This window comes from Lygodium microphyllum, chromosome 3 (genome assembly GCF_053477565.2).
Source record: "Lygodium microphyllum isolate KBCC chromosome 3, Lygodium_microphyllum_v1.1.10, whole genome shotgun sequence".
Lineage (NCBI taxonomy): Eukaryota > Viridiplantae > Streptophyta > Polypodiopsida > Schizaeales > Lygodiaceae > Lygodium > Lygodium microphyllum.
The window spans coordinates 21,303,907-21,325,328 of record NC_141137.1 but is presented as its reverse complement, the minus strand read 5'-3'; the positions used below and the strand labels follow the sequence as shown (position 1 = coordinate 21,325,328).

General features: G+C 47.0%; 1 protein-coding gene across 4 annotated transcripts in view; it reads left to right on the top strand.

Moving 5' to 3' along the window:
* The window catches only part of LOC148038137 (DNA mismatch repair protein MutS, type 2), a 222,424-nt gene that overhangs the window by 144,324 nt on the left and 56,678 nt on the right, over positions 1–21,422 (top strand). For all 4 annotated transcript variants that reach the window (XM_087669379.1, XM_087669388.1, XM_087669396.1 and 1 more), the window contains exon 17: positions 14,004–14,074. In XM_087669379.1, coding sequence (XP_087525505.1) covers positions 14,004–14,074 — 71 coding nt within the window. The remainder of the gene's footprint in view (positions 1–14,003; positions 14,075–21,422) is intronic.

The following is a 21,422-nucleotide window of genomic DNA, read 5'->3' as shown; positions in this document are numbered from 1 at the left end:
GGCACAGCACCAGGTGGGGATCTTCGTGGTTCGTAAGTCAAGGAGGGGCCACGTCCATCTACTAGCACCACCAGATGGACCAAACTACACCTTTTTTCTTTAGTCCTCTTACTCAAGGGAGTGGACGACTACACAGATTGAGGAGTTGAAGAGTCAGGTGGCGGATCACATCTCCCAGTGGATGTGAGATGAAGGATTAGCACTGTTTGCACAAAAGTGGCCAGGTTGCATCATGGACATTAACTAGTGGGCTGGTGCCGAGGTCCCACACCTGAGCATTATCTTTCGAGCCCCTCCATAGTGGAGAGCTCCGAGGGACGTGATCGAGTGGCCCCTGGCACATGCGGCCCGTTTCTACCAGTGTACAGAGTCGCGATTCTCAGCATGGCTGATAGATGCATTGATAGTACCACCTGGAGTATCTATCACCCCTATGGTCTGGCCGAGGGCCCCCATGGCGGATTGGAGTTCACCATCCAGACTAGCGGCAAAGCGCACTTGCATGCCTCACAATTTCTCCTCCTCATCAACAACATCCACACCGAACGGATGCCTCTTCGGTCAATCAGAGGTTTCCCCATGAGCTTACACCTTGCATCCTGGCATGTGAATAGTCTCCACTATAGTGGCGCATGTGGTTCCAGGAAGTTGATTGTTCGGCAGGAGTTGCAACCTGCCCTTGCCGGACGGATCGACATCTTGCTTCTGCAGGAGCACAAGCTCACCCTGACCCAGGCCTAGCGGGTTGGGAAGGTACTTTCGAGCAACTCGCACACTTACTAGGAGCAGGCCATAGGTGCCCACGGCAGGAGTGGAGGCGTATATACCTCTATTGGCGCGAGTCTCACCGCCTGTGTACGAGACCACGGGACGATAGTGGCAGGAAGGGTTCTATGGATCAGATTGGATATTAGGGACTCGAGTATTGGAGTCCTCAATGTCTATGCCCCTACGGAGGTTAGGGCACATAGCAGGTTCTAGGTGGAGATCGCATCCTGATCCTTTGGTTAATCACTTCCACTTTAGAGCATGGATAGGTGGATCCTCCTATTGTTGGTATTTATCATTATCTAGTTAGCCAATATTGATCTTAGCGTTAGCCACTAATATACATAGGAACAATGTAAAAGAGGACCTAAGCTTCACTGACTTTATATCTCTATGGTGTTAGCACTCCTCTAATCGATTGCTTATGAAAGTCCATCCTTTTTTGTCTTCCAAAGAGCAGAGGAATGTATAGATAAACTCCTTAGGTAGAAAGTAAAAAATAAGCCCTGACACATCGAAGACATATAAAGTTTAATTTAATGGCTGAGAATGTCTTGCAAGCAATGTCATGACTATATCTTGTAGTATGAATGAACCAAGTAACAATGATAGCGATGAGCTCCATCTGTGGCAGTGCCCCTCATTTGACTCTACGTGCAAGAAGGTTGGTGTGGTAATCATGCTGAAGTGATGGCCAGCAAGCACGGAGTGACTTCTCATATCCATGTTCCATGACCCAAGCTGTTGTACTCTAGGTCACTATCATAGTCTCAACTGTACCATGGAAAACCACCTCAAGGACTCTCCTCAAATACTGTGGTCTTTAGGATGGTCCCATAGGCAATGTCTTTGTATCTTTTATGGCTCTCCACATCTCACAGAAACTATTGGGAAACTAGCATAGCCAAGCCATGTGCCAATTGCCAAATTCCTATGTTCAACTAACCTTAGGAAGAGTGAAATCTTCCAGCTATTGTCCAATCTCCTCCAAAAGTTTACCAAAACAGGCCAAGAAATGCCTTGTCCAAACTACTGTTGGGTAGTAGCTGCCGTCACTTTGATCCTACTCATCTATATCCTCCTCCCCAAATGGGCAGTGTGACAAAAATAGGGCATATGGATCTCTCAATAGCCACTCTAATGCACCATCTCCTATCCAAGCGAGGCATTGCTTTCATCCTCCGATGAGGCCAACCTATGAACTCTATCTGGTGCATGTGCTCTCTTGTAAATCTGCCATGCTCCTTGATTGTAAAATGAAAGACTTTGACTCTGTTGTTCGTAGTCACACCAAGTAGGATGTCTCCTTCCTAAAAGAGGCCTATCATGGTCTGAGAGGTGTTGTATTTGTCCTTCATGGTAAAGTCCATCCTCTCCATAGATCCCTTCAAAAAGGTAAAATCTAGATGTTGCATATGCCCTCTCAAAACTAAGAAATCACATGCAAGTCCCTCTTGTCTAAGTGCATCAGAAGTGTGGACTCCTAATGCTACAAAATTTTTTGTTCCTTCTTTTTGCTTTTTGCTTTCCTTTTTACCATGTTTCTTTCTCAGCGTATAAATCTAGTAAGGAAGTGTGCATCTGTGATTGATACTAGAAATAGTCCTCAAGGATCTTCTGTTTCTGGAAGATTTTAATACTCCTCTAACTATTGGCACATACACGTCTGGTATAAGTAGTTTTTAGAGATTGCTGCCCAGTTGAATGCATGAGAATGGGGTGCGGTAGAGGAGATTCACAGGCAGTGCTGTAGGGACTGCCGAGAATTCATGAGCCTAGAAAAGTGCCCCCTTGGATTGGTCTTCCATGTCAACTCATGGTGAGATGATTGTGACCTGGGGAATAGTAGTGTGGGTTAAATACAAAGGGCCCAGTTTTGCATACAAGGACTTTGAGGAGAGCATAGCCAATAAAATATCAACTCAATTATAGAGATTCATCTACACTCTAGATTTCTCATACTCAGAATGCACTATTGATCAGGGGAAGAACATTATATAGCTGGACAAGATGCAGTGAAGTCTCTAGGGCAGCAGCATACTATGGACAACCTACTCCCCTTGCCTATTGTGAATCTGCCCACCTATTTACCGACCCCCAAGAAAAACAATAAGGAAAAAGAAAAAACCCACCTCATAGCGTCAACTTCGTCGATCTTCACCCTATTCAGCCTCCTACCCTGTTTGCATCCAATTTTCCTTTTGTTTTGCTCTCTCTTGCTTGTTGCTGCACTAATGCCCTACTCAGTCTCTCTCCACCCCGCTCCCCTACTCACATAGAGGTTCCATTGCTGCCTCCCACAACACCTTGCAGATGGCATTCTTCATCGAAGCTCAAGCTACCCGTCACGTCGCAAGCTTCCCCCCCCCCCCCCCCCCCGCTCAGTCTGATCGCGCCCCCTCCCCCCACTCCGTTGATCGCACTCGCCCCGTTGAGCGCCCATCGTTCGCGCCTCTCCCCCCCGCCTGTGTGGCCGCCGTTTCGCGACTGTCCCCCCCGCCCGCCCGTCCGCCCTGCTGCCCCCCCTGCTGTTCCCCCGCACCAGGCCACCCTCTGCTCCAACCTCCCCTCCCCCCCAACGCGTTACTTCCGTCTGCAATCACAGCTCCGTCCACGCCGTACAACACCCCCCTCCCTTTTGCTGCCAAAAACAGCAGCTTGTCCCCCCCCTGCCATTGACCCCCCCACCCTCCAGTTGCTCCCTCTATCTACAGCAACTCCCCCCCCTCAAGTAGCACCGCAACATGATTGGTAGTTCTCTCAGAAGGGATGCGCAATCGAAACCTCTGGTCAGACGCCGGTGCACTCAACGAGTACCCCCCAGTCAAACACCTTGCGCGTCGTCATCTCTGAGGAGCAGCTCTTAGCTGTCCGAGCTAAGGAGCTGGAGCTAAAGGAAACAGCGATTTATGGTCAGGTAGTAGGACATTCCCCAGCCAGGGCCCAGCTTCGAGACTAGCTTCACTCCACACTGCGCATCGTCACAGCACATCATGGAGGCAATCCTAATGGGCCAAGGGATCTTCATGGTCTGACTTAGTTTGGCAGACGCAGCTCGGAAGTTACTTGCCAATTCACCATATGCGTCCACGAAGGGGGTCATATACATGGTCTCTTGGTACAATGGTTTTATTGTGGAGGCATTTGCACTCCACAACAGGATTCTTTGGCACCCGGTCACCCTTCTTTTCCCCGGCCTAGCAATAGAATATCGCCACTTTGTGGAAGACTCTGTACGGCTCTTTGGCACTGTCCTTCCCGCGTCTTTCCCGGGTGCAGTGACAACAACAGGAGTCCCAAAGGTACGGGTGGCAGTGAAAGAGATCAAGAATATCCCACAGTTCCTAGAGATTGAGGCGGGCGGGCACTCCTTTAGGCAGCAGGTCATTGTGACGTGGCAGCCAGGGCAGTGCCTATGGTGTCACAACTTTGGGCATCAGGGAGCAGGTTGCACGCGTTTCGAAGCCAAGGTGGCTCCGCCAACAAGCCCACAGGTAGACGCTGATGGCTTCACACGGGTCCAGAGATGACAAAGAGGGAGACGGCAGGGGGGAGCGTAGCCTACGTCTCAGACCCAGCCTCGGCAATAGGGAGCAGGTGGGCGTGCGACACCCCCTCGGCAAAGCACTCCACAGCCCCCTCTTTCCCCCCCCACCCGGCAGGACCGCCGCCCCCCATATCCACCACCCGCGCCACAGACTACCTCGCCTGAGTCCCCACATCCCAGCTCCGGCCCCCCAACTGACCCTGGCCCACATCCCCCCATTCCCAGGACCACTAGCCCCCCCCCCCCCAACACTCGCCATGTACTTCTGTCCACCCCACCATCCCTCGATCATCCTCCCCCCCACCACCTCTCCTGATCCGCATCTATTTCAAGCGATCCCCCCCAGTCCCCCCTCCCCCCCCCCCCCCCCCCCCCCCCCGGCGCCTCCCACAGGAGGTGATGAGCCACACATGCCTACATCCTCTTCGCACCAGCAGTCCTCCCCCTCCCATACAGCCACCAGCTCATCCACCCCTGCCGCCCGTCACACCTTCCCGAGACAGGCACACCTGTGGCCGAGGTCCCACACTTGAGCATTATCTTTCAAGCCCCTCCATAGTGGACAGCCCCAAGGGATGTGATCGAGTGGCCCCTGGCATAAGCGGCCAGTTTCTACCAGTGTACATAGTCACGACTCTTAGCATGGCTAATAGATGTATTGATGGTACCACCTGGAGCATCTATCACCCCTTTGATCCAGTTAAGGGCCATCATGGGGGACTGGAGTTCACCATCCGGACCAGTGGCAAAGCATACTTGTATGCCTCATAGTTTCTCCTCCTCATCAGCAGCCTCCACACCGAATAGATGTCTGTTCGGTCAGTCACAGGTTTCCCCATGAGCTTATACCTTGCATCTTAAATGGTGAATAGTCTCCACTATAGTGGGGCACGTGGTTCCAGGAAGTTGATTGTTCGCACACTTAGTGGAAACATGCTATAGGTGCCCATGGCAGGAGTGGAGGCGTATGCACTTCTATTGGTCCGAGTCTCACCACCTATATACGAGATTACGGGACGATAGTGGCAAGGAGGGTTCTATGGATTAGATTGGATATTTGGGGACTCGTGCCTTGGAGTCCTCAATGTCTATGCCCCTATGGAGGTTAGGGCACGCAGCAGGTTTTCGGTGGAGATCGTGGATGGACTCCCGGAGGTGGACTCCTGGATCGTTGGAGGTGACTTCAACAACCTGGAGGCTTTGGAGGACTAGCAGGGAAGAGGCAGAAACTACCAGGACATGGCTGGGAAGGAGCAAAGGCATGGGAGGTCTTTCTCCTCTGGCAGTAGGAGCACGCGATGCATGGAGAGACCCTACCTTCCACAGGAGGGAGAGGTCGTCGGACTTCTCTTAGGGATACAGGCGGCTAGGTGGAGTCCTGCTAGAGCGGTTGGACAGGTTTTATGTGGGAGAGTGGGGAGGCTCTCGTGGCGGCCAGATTGAGCAGTTGGCAGGCACCACGTTGCACGATCATTGCCCAGTTATCCTGACACGACATGATCCTATCGAATCCCTGACTCGATCTTTAGGAGGGAGGAGGTAACAAGACAAATAGAGCAGATTTGGACGGGAGAGTGGGATAGAAGGGATCGGATAGCAGAGGAGGTTGCAGAGATGCTAGCCGAGTCGAGCTGAATTTACCAAGAGATATCCATATAGGCCAGGCAGCAGAGCTGGGAGGAGGAGAGAGCACTCTGGTGAGACCTTGGAGCCTTGCAGTTCTCTTTCCAAACCTCCGTAGTCTTCTGGGCGCAGAAGGGGAACACGATGTGCAAGGAGTTTTTCTAGGTGCACCAGGCTCGCACCGCAGGAGAGCAAATACGCAGCCTTCCGGATCAGTATTGGAGGACTTGTTCTAGCCCAGACGAGGTGATGGAGATATCCACCGACTATTACAGGCGCCTTTTCCAGAAGGAGATGGCTTCAGCTAGAGGACAGAGATGTAGACAGTAGGTCTGGGATCGCATCCTCTCCCTCGTCACAGAGGAGATGGGACGCTCCCTCCTAGTCCCCCTTCACAAAGAAGAAACTAGAGGAGGCTTTCCATATACAGGATGGGTAGAAAAGCCCGGGAGAGAATGGCCTCTCTAAGGCCTTTTTCACTATCTACTGGGAAGTGGTGAAGGACCCCCTACTAATGGCCTTCCAGGAGATTTTCACTTCAGGACAGATGCCAGGGAGTCTTTCGGTAGGCCTTATCAGTCTTCTCCCCAAAGGGGGAGACCGGTTGGAGCTTTCCCAATGGAGACCGATCACCTTATTGTCAATGACCTATAAGGCACTGGCAAAGATGATTGGTAGGAGACTACGTCGCGTGCTTCCAGACATCATCCATAACACACAAACAGGCTTTGTCCTGGATAGGAGCATCCTAGACAATGTATTTACCTTCTTTGAGGCGACAGAGTGGGCTCAACACAGTGGGCAGAGACTAGCCGTACTACTCTTGGATTTCGAGAAAGCTTATGATAGGGTGGACTGGGATTTCCTAAAGGACACCATGGTGAGGTTGGGATTCCCCCAGGTTTGGATTCGCAGGGTCTTCGCCCTTTACAAATTGGCCACCAGCAAGGTTCTAATAGGCGGAAGGCAAGGGGAGGAGTTTCGGCTGGAGAGATCGGTTCGACAGGCCTACCCCCTGGCCCCATACCTCTTTCTCCTCTTTACAGAGGCGATGTCTCACTTCCTCAGGTCACGTGTTAGCGGATTACGCGGCCTCCGACTTCCAGTGAGAGAGGAGGTTGAGTTGTTAGACTCCGAGTAAGCAGATATTGAGGACGACGAGTTGATGCTAGAGAGAGTGAGGCTGGCTCTTGACGTGTTTTGTTCTGCAGCGGGAGCGAAAATCAATTGGCGAAAGTCGATCGGTTGCCTCACAAACCCGGACTCTAGCACGGAGTGGGATGTGCACTTGGGATTTAGATGGGTGACCAAACCGTCCGGTACCTAGGGTTCCAGGTGGGACTCGACATCACTCCTGCCCAGCAGTTTTTTCCTGTCCTTGACTCTATTCACAGAAAAGTGACCTACTGGAACACGGCTCGCCTCTCACTAGCCGGCCGAGCCCTGGTGGTTAACCAGGTCCTCCTTGCGATGGCCTGGTACATCCCCTCGTGTTGGTGCTTCTCCTCATCATGCGTAGTGCAGCTTCACCACCTAATGTGGAATTTCCTTTGCTCAGGGTCAGATGGTTCCAAGGATTCCAAGGTCAAGGTGGCGTGGGCAACCATCATACGGCATCGGTCAGAGGGAGGGCTTGGGATCATAGACCCAGAGTATCAGAGTATGGCCCTCTTGAGCAAGCTAGTTATCCGCGGCCTCACACCAGGCAAGAAAACCTGGAAGGTCTTATTGCAAGAGGGCCTTCAGGACTGTACACCGAGGCTTGGCAGTGAGTGGAGGCCGTCGTTGAGATGGATCTTCACGTCAGCCTAGATCACCCCTCCCCCCCAGATCACCTTTTCTACGCAGCTTACTCCGTATGTAGCAGGGCCTTCGGAAGGCCCTAATCCAGAGCCCCGCAGGTTGCCAGGAGGAGATAGATCGTCAGCCGGTGATCTAGAAAACCCACGTCAAAGATCGGGAAGGGGCACAGATCGGCGAGCGCCACCACATCGAGTGGGTTGGTTGGGAGGCCGGCCCGGCTCGTACCTTTAGGACGTGGCTGAGGTGTTTAGGAAATTCTACCAAATAAAAGAAATATCATTATCATGCCGACGTTAATTGGATCAATGCCATTGACTGTCAATTTGAACTTTCTAGTATTTTCTGTTTATTTGGATGATATGATGGGTCAATCACTTGCTTTACTAATGTTAATGATGGCAGTTGCAGAATCCGCGGGCTGGCCATTCTGGTAGTAACTTTTCAAATCGCATAAAGGGTCGAACGCCATTCAAATCCTTGCACATTGCCTTTCGTGATGGACGAGGAGGTGCTACAACGAGTATCAAGCTGCCAAAGAGGAGTGGAGTTGAGGAGAAGAGATATAGATGTAGCCACTTGCTCCCCCGATACGAGAGCCGATAGAGCCCAGGGAGGTATGGGCGGCTAGCCCACAGGTGGCAGGTAGAGTGGGCAGTGCCCCGCAGGGGACTTTTTTCACCGGTCAGGAGGGGGGACGTCTGGCCCTTGACAGAGGGCAGTAGGATGAGGGGATAGCTGCCCTTTTGTGGAGGAGGATTCTGGTGGTGGACCTTCAGGGGAAGACATGGCAACTAGAACCCTATGTTTGCATATGGGATAGCTGGAAGTCGAGGAGGGTGTCGTATTTCTTATGGTTGGTGACACATGGAGGCTTGGCGGTGGGAAGTTGGCTTGCCTAGATACAGAAGGAGGGAGGTTGCAAGTGCTGCACACAGCAGCCTCTGGAAACCCCAAAGCACTGCCTTTGGTTATGTGAAGAGGCACAACTTGTGTGGAGAGGAGCATGCAGCATCTTTCACCACATAGCACCCAACCTTGGATGTATCTCATGGGGAGCTTTCTGTTGGCAGGCAGACAGCCAGGGCCGTCACCTTCTGTATGAGGCTGGGATGCAGGACACGATATTCATTATCAAGGCAGGGTCTTGCGCAGTGATCGGTTTGGAGGCTCTACCCATCCGCCAAGTACTGGAGCCCACAGCAGACCGTTTGGAGAGATCATAGGGAGTCTTACTGGATAACATATCTGGAAGGCGATGTCAGGACGCTATTGGCGAAGAGAGACTTTCAATACAGGCGACCTTAGCAAAGCTCTGGACCTCCATCATCCACTCTTTCCTCGGCTGTTGGGATCAGGTGCAAGGCGAGTCCATGGCTCGACAGGACCTCTATTGTCATTTCATGCACACTTGGGGCAGCCAGGACCTGTTTTTCTTGATGTAGGCAGGCAGCCCCAATTGGCGATACCCCCCCCCCCCCCCCCCCCCCCCCCCCCGCATGGCTTCCTGCCCCCATCCCCCCCCACACCGCCCTGAGAGGCTTGTATACATGATGTATTTGTGACTTTGCATCAGCTCGAGCTAGTCTGTTGAGCATGAGCACTCCGTTGTAATCAGTTTTTTTGAGTAATATAATCAGCCACATTTTACTTGAAAAAAAAGGATGGCGTTCTTCGACAAGTGCTCCCTTATGTCGAGGAATGGAAGTGTTCTCAACCGCCTCCACCCTAGTAGCCATTATCTGCTTTCTCACCTAAGCCGTTTTGTTGCATCCTCTCTCCTAGTGAAACTTCTCTGTAGGGATTGGACTTACCCTAGCGCAAGCCAAACTTGGACATCCAAGAGGTTCTAGTACAATGGATGTAAGGTGCGAATGAGCCTTGTGAGATCGCAATCAACCCACCACCAATACCAAGGAACTCTCATGCAGCTTCCTTTGTACCTTAAGGACTCTGTCGAGGAATCTCTCATTGATGGCTTAGCCATAGTGAGTGCTATCGTTGGAAAAGGGGTCTTTTAGGCTTCAGTTCAGCTCACCTGAGTAGATGGAGGTCACATTCACCGTGAGTCTTCTCGTTGTAGGTCCATAGTAGTATTTTTTTACAAATTGTTGAGGGGGGGACTATTCATCACTTGGGTATGGCATTGCCATTACCATCTCCTTTGTAGGCCTCGACAAGTATTTCATTCCATATTTGTCTGAGATTGGCATCACTTTTAGTTGTGCCATATAGAGAGATAGAATCTTCATAATGCAATCTCAAAGGGTTCCCAGTGATACCTATCAAATGGAGTTATTGTCACCACAAAGTTTATCAATACCCTTCCCTAGATCATTGAGATTTCTTCTATCCACATAGGATTCCTTGTCCACTCGGTTTTATATTGAAGTGTCCCTTGCCAGTGTTTTGCATGCAAGATTATTAGACATCTAGCAATGAGATGTTTGAAGTCTATTGAACAAGAAGAGTGACATAGGGCATTTATTCATAAGAATGTAACCATTTTTATGGAATAATCTAGACAAGAACCTTCTTGCTATAAATTAACTCAAACTGCTACAAATTCCGCATTTTTGTCATAAATAGTCCTCACACTTAAAATCCTTCATGATGAGCTATTGTAATTGCAATTCAAGGTACTCTAGAAAGTGCATCAATAACTACATTATGCTTCCTAGAAGGACACATAATTTGAAAATGGAGATCAAGAAAATTTGCCATCTCATATTTCTCTTGTAAATGCTTTCGAGTCTTACAATACTTCAAGCTTTGATGATTGAGTTTTATGAGAAATTCATTGCCTAAAAGCTAATGATTCTATATCTTCAAAACATGAACTACAATTAAGAGCTCCTTTTCATAAACATATATCTTTTCTACACATTAAGACAATGGCTTTCAAAGGCTATAGCATGGCCTTCTTGATTGAGTAGTGTACCGATACAATCACCATAAGCATTTGCTTCCATACTAAATGGCTCTACAAAATTTGGAATAACAAGAATAAGTTGGAAAGTGAGGGTTGTTTTTAGCTTTATGAAGGCCACCTTCTCTTTCTCCCTCCATTGGGAGGACTTTGTTATAGATTCATAAAGAGGAGAAGCCATATGTGCAAAATGCTTGATGAAGCGGCAATAGTAGGAGCCTTAGCCAAGAAAAGATCGCACCTCATGTATGTCACTAAGATCATACATTTCTTAAATTAACTTCATCTTTTCATGGTCCATTTGATTTGCTTCAAAAGAAATGATTTTTTATATGAAAAAAATTACTCTCTTTATTATTTATCAAGATTCCATTTTGTCGAAGTAGATGTGGAATAATCTCCAATTGCTAATGATGCTCCTCCTCATTCTTGCTAGACACAAGGATATCACCAAAGAAAGTATTGGCATTTTAATGTGATCTCTAAATATGTGCTTTATCATCGAACTAAAGATGGCTAGTACATTGGTTAATCCAAAAGCAACCACTAGGAATTCATAAAGATGGAATGAATTGTGGAAGGAAGTGTTGTGTACTTCTTGTAGTATTACTCTGAATAGTTGATAACCACACTTCAAGTGAATGCGACTGAAAATCTTTAAGCCACCTAGCTGATTGAAAGTATTGTCAACTTTGGGAATAGAAAACCAATTCTTCACAATGATTTTGTTGAAGGCTTTATAATTAATGCACATCCTGAATGTGCCATCCTTGTTCTGAACAAGAACTATGGACAAAATGGTGAGCTACTTGGCCTAATTAGCCCATGATTAAGGTAGCCTTCTACTTGCTTTTCGATTTTTTCTCATTGAGGGTAGCTCACAATGTATGGTGCTATATTAGGAGGAAGGCTGAAAATATTTGAGCCTCCTAGCTGATTAAAAAATTCATCAATTTCGGAAATAGGAAACTGATTCTTCTCACCTCCTCAACATAATTCCCCAAGATATCATAATCAACATTGACATTTTGAAAAGCTCAGAGATCACCATGTATTGCCACCCACAACATCATATCTCACTTGGCACTTGTGGTTCTCACCCTTGCCACCCACGAGGGTCATCACCAAGCTATAGAAGGAAACTCCATTGCTATGATTGGGCTCTCTCACTTGGTGGTGACCCATGCGGGGTTCACAGCACATGAAGGCCACCACCGAGCAATAACGGGCCATATCAACATGATGGTCACCTCCTCAACATAATTCTCCAAGATATCATAATCAACATTGACATTTTCAAGAGAAATGAAAGTTTTTAAAGCCTCCTAGCCAATTAAAAATTTTATTAATTCTAGGAATAGGAAACCAATTCTTCATAGTGATTTTATCCAGGGCTTAATAAACTAATGCACATCTTGAATGTGCCATCCTTCTTTTGAACAAGAACTACTTGTGATCAAAATGGTGAGTTAGGCCTAATTACCCCGCAATTAAGTAGGTCTTCTACTTGCTTTCGAAATTTTTCTTGTTGAGTGTGGCTTACAAGGTATGGTGGTATATTAGGAGAGCTACTCAGAATAATATCAATATGGTGGCCTTGTGGCCTTTTTGCAAGAAGTTGACAAGCAAGATCTTCTAAAAAACAATCTTTATACTTTTCCAAGAGTTTTACTCTTGTTTTCAAGTACTCCTACTATTCCTCATATCTTTTACATAGAGCAAACAACATTGAATGCAATCCTCAATTGTTGTAGAGACTTGAAGATAGCTTATCATTGGTATGGTGTCTCTAGTTACTCCATCTTGGATATCATCTTTCTTACCGTTGTTTGTAAGTTCTACCTTCTTTTTCTCGAAAAAGATGGCGAAGTCTACCATATGATTCGAGGGCATATTGAGAATCACATCATGACCATCAAGGCCTAGGATATAGAAGGTATTTTGATTGTGGTAGCCTTGTATTTGGAGTTTGAGCTTGCCGATGTAAGGTACTACACTCTCCATTGTGTAACCATCATCGACATTATTTAATCTTTTACGAGTCTCCATGTTTCCATTCTTTAAGTCAAGCTCTTTACTATAAGGAAATGAGTTTTTTATTTGCCCAGGGTCTATCAAGTTTAGTGGTTTGGTGTGACTCTTTGTCACTGGATGAGGGTCCATGGAAAAAGGCACTAGATGATTTTGAAGAAGAGAATGGCTTTGACATGATCTCTTTCTTTGTGTTAAAGTAGAACAGCTACTTCATTTCTTCCACTTTGTCTCATCGAAGTAGTTGGGCTTCTTGATTGGGTCATTTTGTTGTGATGGCTTCGTTTCTTAGAAGCAACTAGACTTCTTTCCTTAGATTCTTTAGGCTTCTCAACTCTTTCTAGTTTGAGAAGTTGCTTATGAACATGTTGATTCTCCTCTCTAAGGCTTTGAATGGCTTGAAAGTGCATTGCACTGTTCCATTGAAACTCTAAGAAAAGTATACTTATGTACTGAATGTAAGGGATCAAAACAAGCAAAATAATTGCAATCACTACTACTGTTGGGGTGAGGATCAAGCTAAAACTTTGATGCCATTTTAAATGCCTTATATTACGTATAATGCTCGACAATTATAATATTTGCTGATTTTCAAGACTGAACATTTCAAGAAAATGAAAAAATGAATAAAAGAGACAAGGATAACTTTGTATTTCTCACTCGTAGAAGATCATGCAAAGGATAGACACATGCACACATGTATCACATGTGTGTGAGTCTAACTGTGATATGCTTGAGTTCTAGTTAGAGGTACCCAATAGGGTCATATAGGTGAAAGTGTGTACTATCTTTCTTCAAGACCACTACATGGGTCCAACATAACATGTCACCACTCGTTAGTGGCCAGCTCTAATGCACTTTTTTAGATATTAATAAAAAGGAAAACAAATTCAATAAGTAATTGACTATGAATTAAGTAAAAAGGATGTTTCTCTTTGTTGTGACAAGTAGAGGGAGCAATATAGTATTGGTAACTTCAGCAAATACATGCTAATTGCATTTCTCGAATTGCTATGTGACTATAATACTAGTTAGAAAAATCTGACCCCAAACGAATATAAGTTCTAATGCAAAGTAGTCTGAAAAGTTTCCTCAAGCATATCTCGCTGCAATATCAAGCATTATGAACCATGATTAGTATTTGTCTGCTGAAAAACAACTAGATTTGTTGTGCATCTCCACCTTAATGCATACTTGTACTGTCATACTTTTTGGATGAATAACATTAGTTCAATGATCTTTTCAGCATTCAAAAGTACATGCTTTGTGCTTGTGTTTGAATTCATCGTCAACTGAAATATGCAGGTTATTATGGATCTAGAGCACTTTAAAAGGACATTTGAGAACACTTTATTTGAAGCAGAGCAATACCTTAAGTAAGTGATTTAGATTCAAGTTGCATCAAAATAAATGCCTATATGGATACATTTATGCTTTGACGTGACATTGAATGAATTTCAAATATCAATTAACCATCTTCTTGGTGAGGAATAGTTCTTTCATTTATCAATATGAGAATGATGATCTTTACTCATGAGATAATATACTTGATTAGTTGAAGCCTTTGCAAGAATGATCCTGTTCGCAATATCCCAATCCAATCAAGGACAATCTGAATCAAGGGTGGGGAAGGGCTGCCTATGCTGCAATACCATCACGATCTGGCCCCCATAAGTCACACTATTCATGAGGGATCAGAAAAAGCCTCTGGCTGTGTGGAAAGACATCAATACACTATGGCTCACGAGAGTGGCATCAACAACAAAAGACAAGCCCAACCATGCCATACGATTATATTTTGGTTGATCTTCATGTTTCCCATCCCAAGAGAGTAATATTGAAACAACCAACAATTCCTCTAAAAAGAGTTAGCTCCCAAGCAATCCTCCACTAGATGCCAATTCACCTTTTGAAGAACTATTGGGGGTAAAGGCGCCTCTGCTTATGCTGCCCTGCATTTACTACACACACCGTGAGCGCACACCTGTATAGTGCAAGTGGCATGTGCCCATCACCGTCACTATTTTCTTTATTCTTTCAGTGACTATTAAATAAGGGAAGGCTGGTCACACATTGTAACTTGGAGTTTCCACATACTCTCTCTCTTTCTGTGTGTGTGTGTGTGTGTGTGCGTGTGCGCACGCGCGCACGCGTGTGTGTGTGTGTTGTAGCTCGCATCTCTCTTGCTTCCGCTTGCTCATGCTTCCACTTGGGCTTTACTCTTCAACTAGTAAGAGAGCCAACCATTCGAGAAGCTTCTTCATCATTCACTTTATTCTGTGCTTCCCAAGGTATGCATTGTGCTTCCACTTGTTCCCACCCATTGAGGCTTGCTCCAGGGGCTCAAAAGTCCTTGTTTATCATTGCTTGGGGCGGCTCAATAGTGAGCAACAAGACCAATAGAGACACCAAGCAACTAAGAGTGATTTGCGCTAGATTTCAATCTCCTGTCCTTGACCCTCTTGCAGGCATTGGCAACTCTTGTGGCTCTTATAGCACCTGGCAAAGGCTTGGCAACTTTCCCAACATTGTTTGGGACCCATTTGAGCAGTCCTTGAAAGAGAATACCTCGGCCATTGACTGTATACTGTCATTGGGCATTCCCAATGCCGATTTATACCAAGAGCAAAACAAAAGGGAATACCAAAGTGAAGAGCCCATTCTCTTTGGTATTCCCAATGCCAATGCCCTTTGGATTCCCAATGCCCTTTCGTATTTACAATGCCCTTTGGTATTCCCAATGCAAATTTATACCAGCCCATTCTCTTAGATTTTGCATTGGTATATTGTCATTATGGCTAGTTCTTCGAATGATAAATGCTATTTTCAATATTTAAAAGCTTGATGGCACTAATTTCACCTATTGGAAGATGTAAATATGGCAACTAATCGAAAAGAAGTAGATTAGCCCGTTGAACACCAAGACTGTAAATCCCAAAGGCATGGATCAGAATGATTGGGATGAGTTGGATGAGTTGTGTAAATCCACCCTTATACTTTCATTGTCTAAACAAGTTTATTTCAATGTTATTGCACATGAGGATTATTCTCAGCAATTATAGGAAAAGATATGCAATCTTTATGACAAGCAAAGTCCTACATCACAGACGTAGTGGTTGAAGTCAGCTTATGAACCTTGGCATGAAGAAAGGGACTAGTGTGTCCACACATCTGAATGAATTTCATTTGATTTTCAACCAGTTGACTTCGTAGAGCATTGAGTTCAAGGATAAGCTACCTCCTTTGTACTTGCTTGTGACACTTCCCAAGTCATGTACATGGTTAAGGTTGGCTTGAAACTCTGGGATGTTGAGGGTGCTTTACTCATAGAGGAGATCAATAGAAAGAATGTAGATGTAGCTGGTACTTCTCATACATTGATTGTTAAGGGCAAACATGATAGTAAGAGCGGTAATGACCATCGTGGTAGAGACTCACAAAAATCTCAGTCTTGCGGGCAGTCCTGCAATAAGTCCCGTGGTCGTAAGCCCTCTCTTACATGTCATTACTGTGGGAAGTAGAGTCATATTCAACTATAGTGCCATAAGATGTGCAATGATAAGTGCAAAGAGAAAGGTAAGGGCAAAATGCAAGAAAAGTGTAATAATCACAACATTGTCCCTAGTAAGTCTAGTGTCGAGATTAAAGAGAGAAATGTAGTGGAACGTGAGTCAGATGATGAGTACATCTTGGTAGCTTCCTCTCTTAATGCTTCGCAATTGATTGATGCTTTGTCTACATATTCTTAGTGTTGGTTGTTTGATTCGGAGGCTTCTTTTCATGTTACCTGGCATAGGGATTGGTTTCAGTCCTATCGTAGCATGATAGGTTTTGTGAGACTGGAAAATGACTTGACATTGGATATTATTGGCATTGGGGGATGTATTGTTGTAGTTTTGTTGAGGCACCTCTTTTACTCTGCATAATGTACATCATGCATTGGCTTTGACCAGATACGTTGTATTAGTTGGACAACTGGATGATGCAGGCTGTTATGTATCTTTTGGCGATTCTGCATGGATGATTACCCATCGGAATCTTGTTTTTGCTCGAGGTGCAAAGGGTAGCGGCCTCTATCCTTTATTTATATCTTGATCCCTTGACCATGCTTTTGTTGTGGCTGACATACCACATGTTTTTTATGGCATCGTCGCCTTGGACACCTATCCTTAAAGTGAATGAAAATGCTTACTTACTTGCAAAACCTTCCATCTTGTGACTATAAATGTTTTGATTATTGTGACATTGTCTTTATAAATAGTAGACACGCAGTTCCCATAAGAAGTCTGGTATTACGTGCATGGGTAAGCGTATGGCTCTTGTGCATTATGATGTGTGTGGTCCCATGCCTTGTTAGTCATTGGGTGGTGCGAAGTACTTATCCATCTTCCATGAGGAGAAGATGGATAAGTAACTTGGAGAAGTTACCATATAGCCAACTAGACGACTTGGAGTTGATGTTCCAGTGGCCCATGATCAAAATGTTGGATAGAATGTACAGGCCCCAGAGTGTGTTTTGAGATGATATACTAGAGATAGACGTCAACCTAATTGATTTGTGCACTCCATGGACTATGTCATGGTGATAAATTCTGGTAAGCCTCTTACTTATGAGGAGGCCATGCATGGAGGTAATAATTACTCTTGGGAGAGGACCATGTAATCTAAGTTTGATACACTATGGGAAAACCATACATGGGATTTGGTTCCTTTGTCCATTGGAAAACATGGATTGCCATGTAAGTATGTGTACAAGTTGAGGAGTATCCGTGAAAAACGGTCATGCTCCCTTCCCGTTGCATCGGGACTGCTGCCCCCACCCCCGCCTATACCCTCGTGCCAACTAGCGCCCGTTGCGCCTGCGCTCGACCTGCCTGCTCTTGCCCGCCCCGCTCGCTCCGCCCTCTCCTGCTCCTGTCCTACCCGCTCCCGCTCCGCCTGCTCTTGCCCCTGGCCGCCCCCCCCCCTCCCCCCCAAAGCAAGGCTCTACCCAATCCACCCCCGCATGCTGCCTCGTCTCCTTCGCCTTGAGGCTCCAGCCCCATCCAGCAGACCCACCACGTGCAGAGAAAACAGCAAATCCCCCCCAACTCCTCGCCATCGAGTCCCCTTCCCCCCCTTCTCCCCTCCAATTGCTCCCTCCCTCCGCAGCAAACCCCCCCCCCCCCCCCCCCCCGATAGCACAGCAGCATGATTGGTAGGTTCTCAGCAAGGACGCGCAATGGAAACCTCTGGTTAGATGCCGGTGTATTCTGCAAGTACCCCCCAGTCAAACACCTTGCGCATCGTCCTCTCTGAGAAATAGCTCTTAGCCATCCATCCCACAAAGCTGGAGCTTAAAGGAACATCGATCTTTGGTCAGGTAGTTGGGCACTTCCCATCAAGGGCCCAGCTTCGGGATTGGCTTCACTCCACGCTGCGCATCGGCACAGTGCAGATCGTGGAGGCGGTTCTAATGGGTCAAGGGATCTTCATGGTACGACTCACCTCGGTAGACGCAGCCCGTGAGCTAATAGCTAGCTCACCCTATGCTTCCATGAAGGGGGTCATCCACATGGTTTCCTGGTACAATGGCTTCACAGTGGAGGCATTCGCACTCCACAATAGTTTCCTTAGACACTCAGTCACACTACTCTTCCCCGGACTGGCAATAGAGTATCGCCAATTAGTGAAAAACTTTGGACGGCTTTTCGGCACTGTCTCCCCGCCTCTTTCGCGACGCAGTGACAGCCACAAGAGTCCCAAAGGTACAGGTGGCAGTGAAAGAGACAAAGAATATACCACAATTTCTAGAGATTGAGACAGGCAGTAATTATGATTGGGCAGCCAAGGCAATGCCTACATTGCCATGACTTTGGGCATCAGACAGCAGAGTGCACGCGCTTCGGAGACAAGGCGGCTTCACCGACAGGCCCACAAGTGGACACGGACGGCTTTACACAGGTCCAAAGACAACAAAGAGGGAGATGGCAAGGAGGCGTAGTGAGCCCCTCAGACTCGACCACGGCAACAGGGAGCAAGAGGGCGAGCGTCACCCCTCCAACAGAGCACCACACAGCCCCCCTCCTCGCCCCACCTAGCAGGACCACAAGCCTACACATCCACCCCCACAAAGGCGTCACAGGCCACCTCACCCGAGGGCGCACATCCCCCACACCCTCCCCTCCCCCCCCCTCCTAATTATGAGTGGGCAGCCAAGGCAATGCCTGCATTGCCATGACTTTGGGCATCAGACAGCAGAGTGCGCGCGCTTCGGAGCCAAGGCGGCTTCACCGACAGGCCCACAAGTGGACACGGACGGCTTTACACAGGTCCAAAGATAACAAAGAGGGAGATGGCAAGGAGGCGTAGTGAGCCCCTCAGACTCGACCACGGCAACAGGGAGCAAGAGGGCGAGCGTCACCCCTCCAACAGAGCACCACACAGCCCCCCTCCTCGCCCCACCTAGCAGGACCACAAGCCTACACATCCACCCCCACAAAGGCGTCGCAGGCCACCTCTCCCGAGGGCGCACATCCCCCACACCCTCCCCTCCCCCCCCCTCCTCCCTGTTGGGATATAAAGGCCCAGTAACCTCCGTGTATAGTACATGCACATTGTACATGTGAACGGTGCTTTATGTGCCCTAAGTATAAATATATTTTATTCTTTGTGTACCAACACATTATTGGTACACTCTTATCGTCTCGTGCTTTCACTCTGCTCACACTCTCTCAAGCCGTTACACTCACTCGTTCACTCCTGCTCGAGCTGCGTCCCTATCGCTTTCAACAACTAGTATCAAAGCATCATGTCCCGCACACTTCCCAAGATTGACAAGTCTGGTCTGACCTGACGAGATCAGCTGATAAGAGCTAGGCGCAACTGTCAGGTCAACGTGAAGGACCAGGCGGTCCAGGATCAGTCGAGGCGCTGAGTGTGTGGCGATCAACAAGCAGTAGTCGCAGCGTAGAATAGGCGGGCGACCTTCAGTAGGCAAGTGATTGACAGAGTCGTTTGGTAGCAGACATGCAGAGACGTCGTCGGGAACGTGGACCAACAAGGCGGCAGCTACTCTCACGTGTACCAACCAGGCGGCACTGGGCAGCAGGCGTGGACCAGGCGCCTGTTACTGCACGCGGTGAATACATGAGGCGACTGACGTGTTTGGCAAGGAGATGCCGTGTTGCGATGGAGGGGGCCATCGTGGAGAAGTGTCACAGGGCATGAGACACACACGTGGAATGGACACTAGCCGGCTGTCAATAACGCGACAGTCAACGGACCCCCTATCTTTTTTCTTTTTTTTTAATCCAAAATTTTTCCTTCAATCTCTTCAATTACCACTTGCCTTGGTGGGTATTCACACACCAGAGGCACAGCTTCAAAATCTGTGGAAATCGGGCCAGAGAATTTGGGGCTTTTTCCAGATTTGATCCCATCTAGGCCTGACAGTAAATTCCGAGTCAGAAATTGCAGAATTTGTTGGATTTTCGTTCTTCTAGGCAAAATTTCCTGACATTGGATCCCAGAAATTTGGGGCTTTTCATGTATTGGCAAAGCTTTACTCAGCTGGGTCAAATTGACTAACATTGATGCAATTTTGGACTTGAAATTTTGGGAATTTGCGCAGAATTTGGTAAATTTCTGCATCTTTTGCCCGTGCAGTGGCCGGTGAATGTACAAACAGCAAAGATTTACTTCTGGTTGAGAAAGAACAGCAGTGCATTTTGCTGGTTCAGCTTGTGCTTTTGCATATTAGTGCATTTACTATTGTGTTCGTGATAAAATGGCTGCAACTTCTTCTAGTTCAGACATCAAGAGTTTGATGGAGATCAAACGGTTTGATGGTCATGGCTTTGACCTTTGGAAAGACCGTATGCAGGGCATTTTGTTCCTAAAGGATTGTGAGGATGCTTTGCAGGAAGATAAACCCGCAGTAATGTCTGATGCAAATTGGGCCAGAGTGAATAAAAAGGTTGTGGCTTACATAAAGATGGGTGTCACTGATGACATTCTGACAAGACATAAAGGGTTAAGACAGGTTATGCAATATGGGAGAAGCTGAAAACTACTTATGAGATCACCACACATGTTAATCAGGTGCATTTAATGCGCAAGTTGGTGAATATGCGACTAGATGAGTAAAAGCCTGCAGCTGAGCACTTGAGTGCATTTACAGGGATTCTAAATCAGCTCAAAGATGCAAACTTGGACTTTGATGATAAGTCGAGGGCGATCTTTTTGATCATGACACTGCCGGACTCGTGGGAAACCTTGGTGGTTTCACTTAGCAATAACCCCAATCTCTCATATGATGGGGTGAGGGGTTCTATCTTGAATGAAGAAATTAGACGTATGTCTAGTGGAGAAGGCAGCAACTTAGCTTATAATGTAAGAGGCAGGGCTGAAAAGGAAAATGCAAATGCAGGACACAGAAACAGGAGCAAGAGCAAAGGAAAGGATAAGAGTGACATTACTTGCTATCACTATGGTCGGAAGGGCTACAAGAAACTTGATTTGTAGGTATTATAAGAAGGAACAAGAGAGAAAGAAGAATGCAGGAAATAAAAAGAAGAAGGAAGAAAAGACAAATGCATCGGAGACAACCAAATGCAAAGAGAAGGCCAATGTGGCCTCTAGCATGGTCATAGAAGAGCTTTCAGATATAGAGACTGATGTATTATGTGTAGTTGATTATGATGCCCTTGTAGGTCACATGCAAGATATGCAGATTACCAAGGC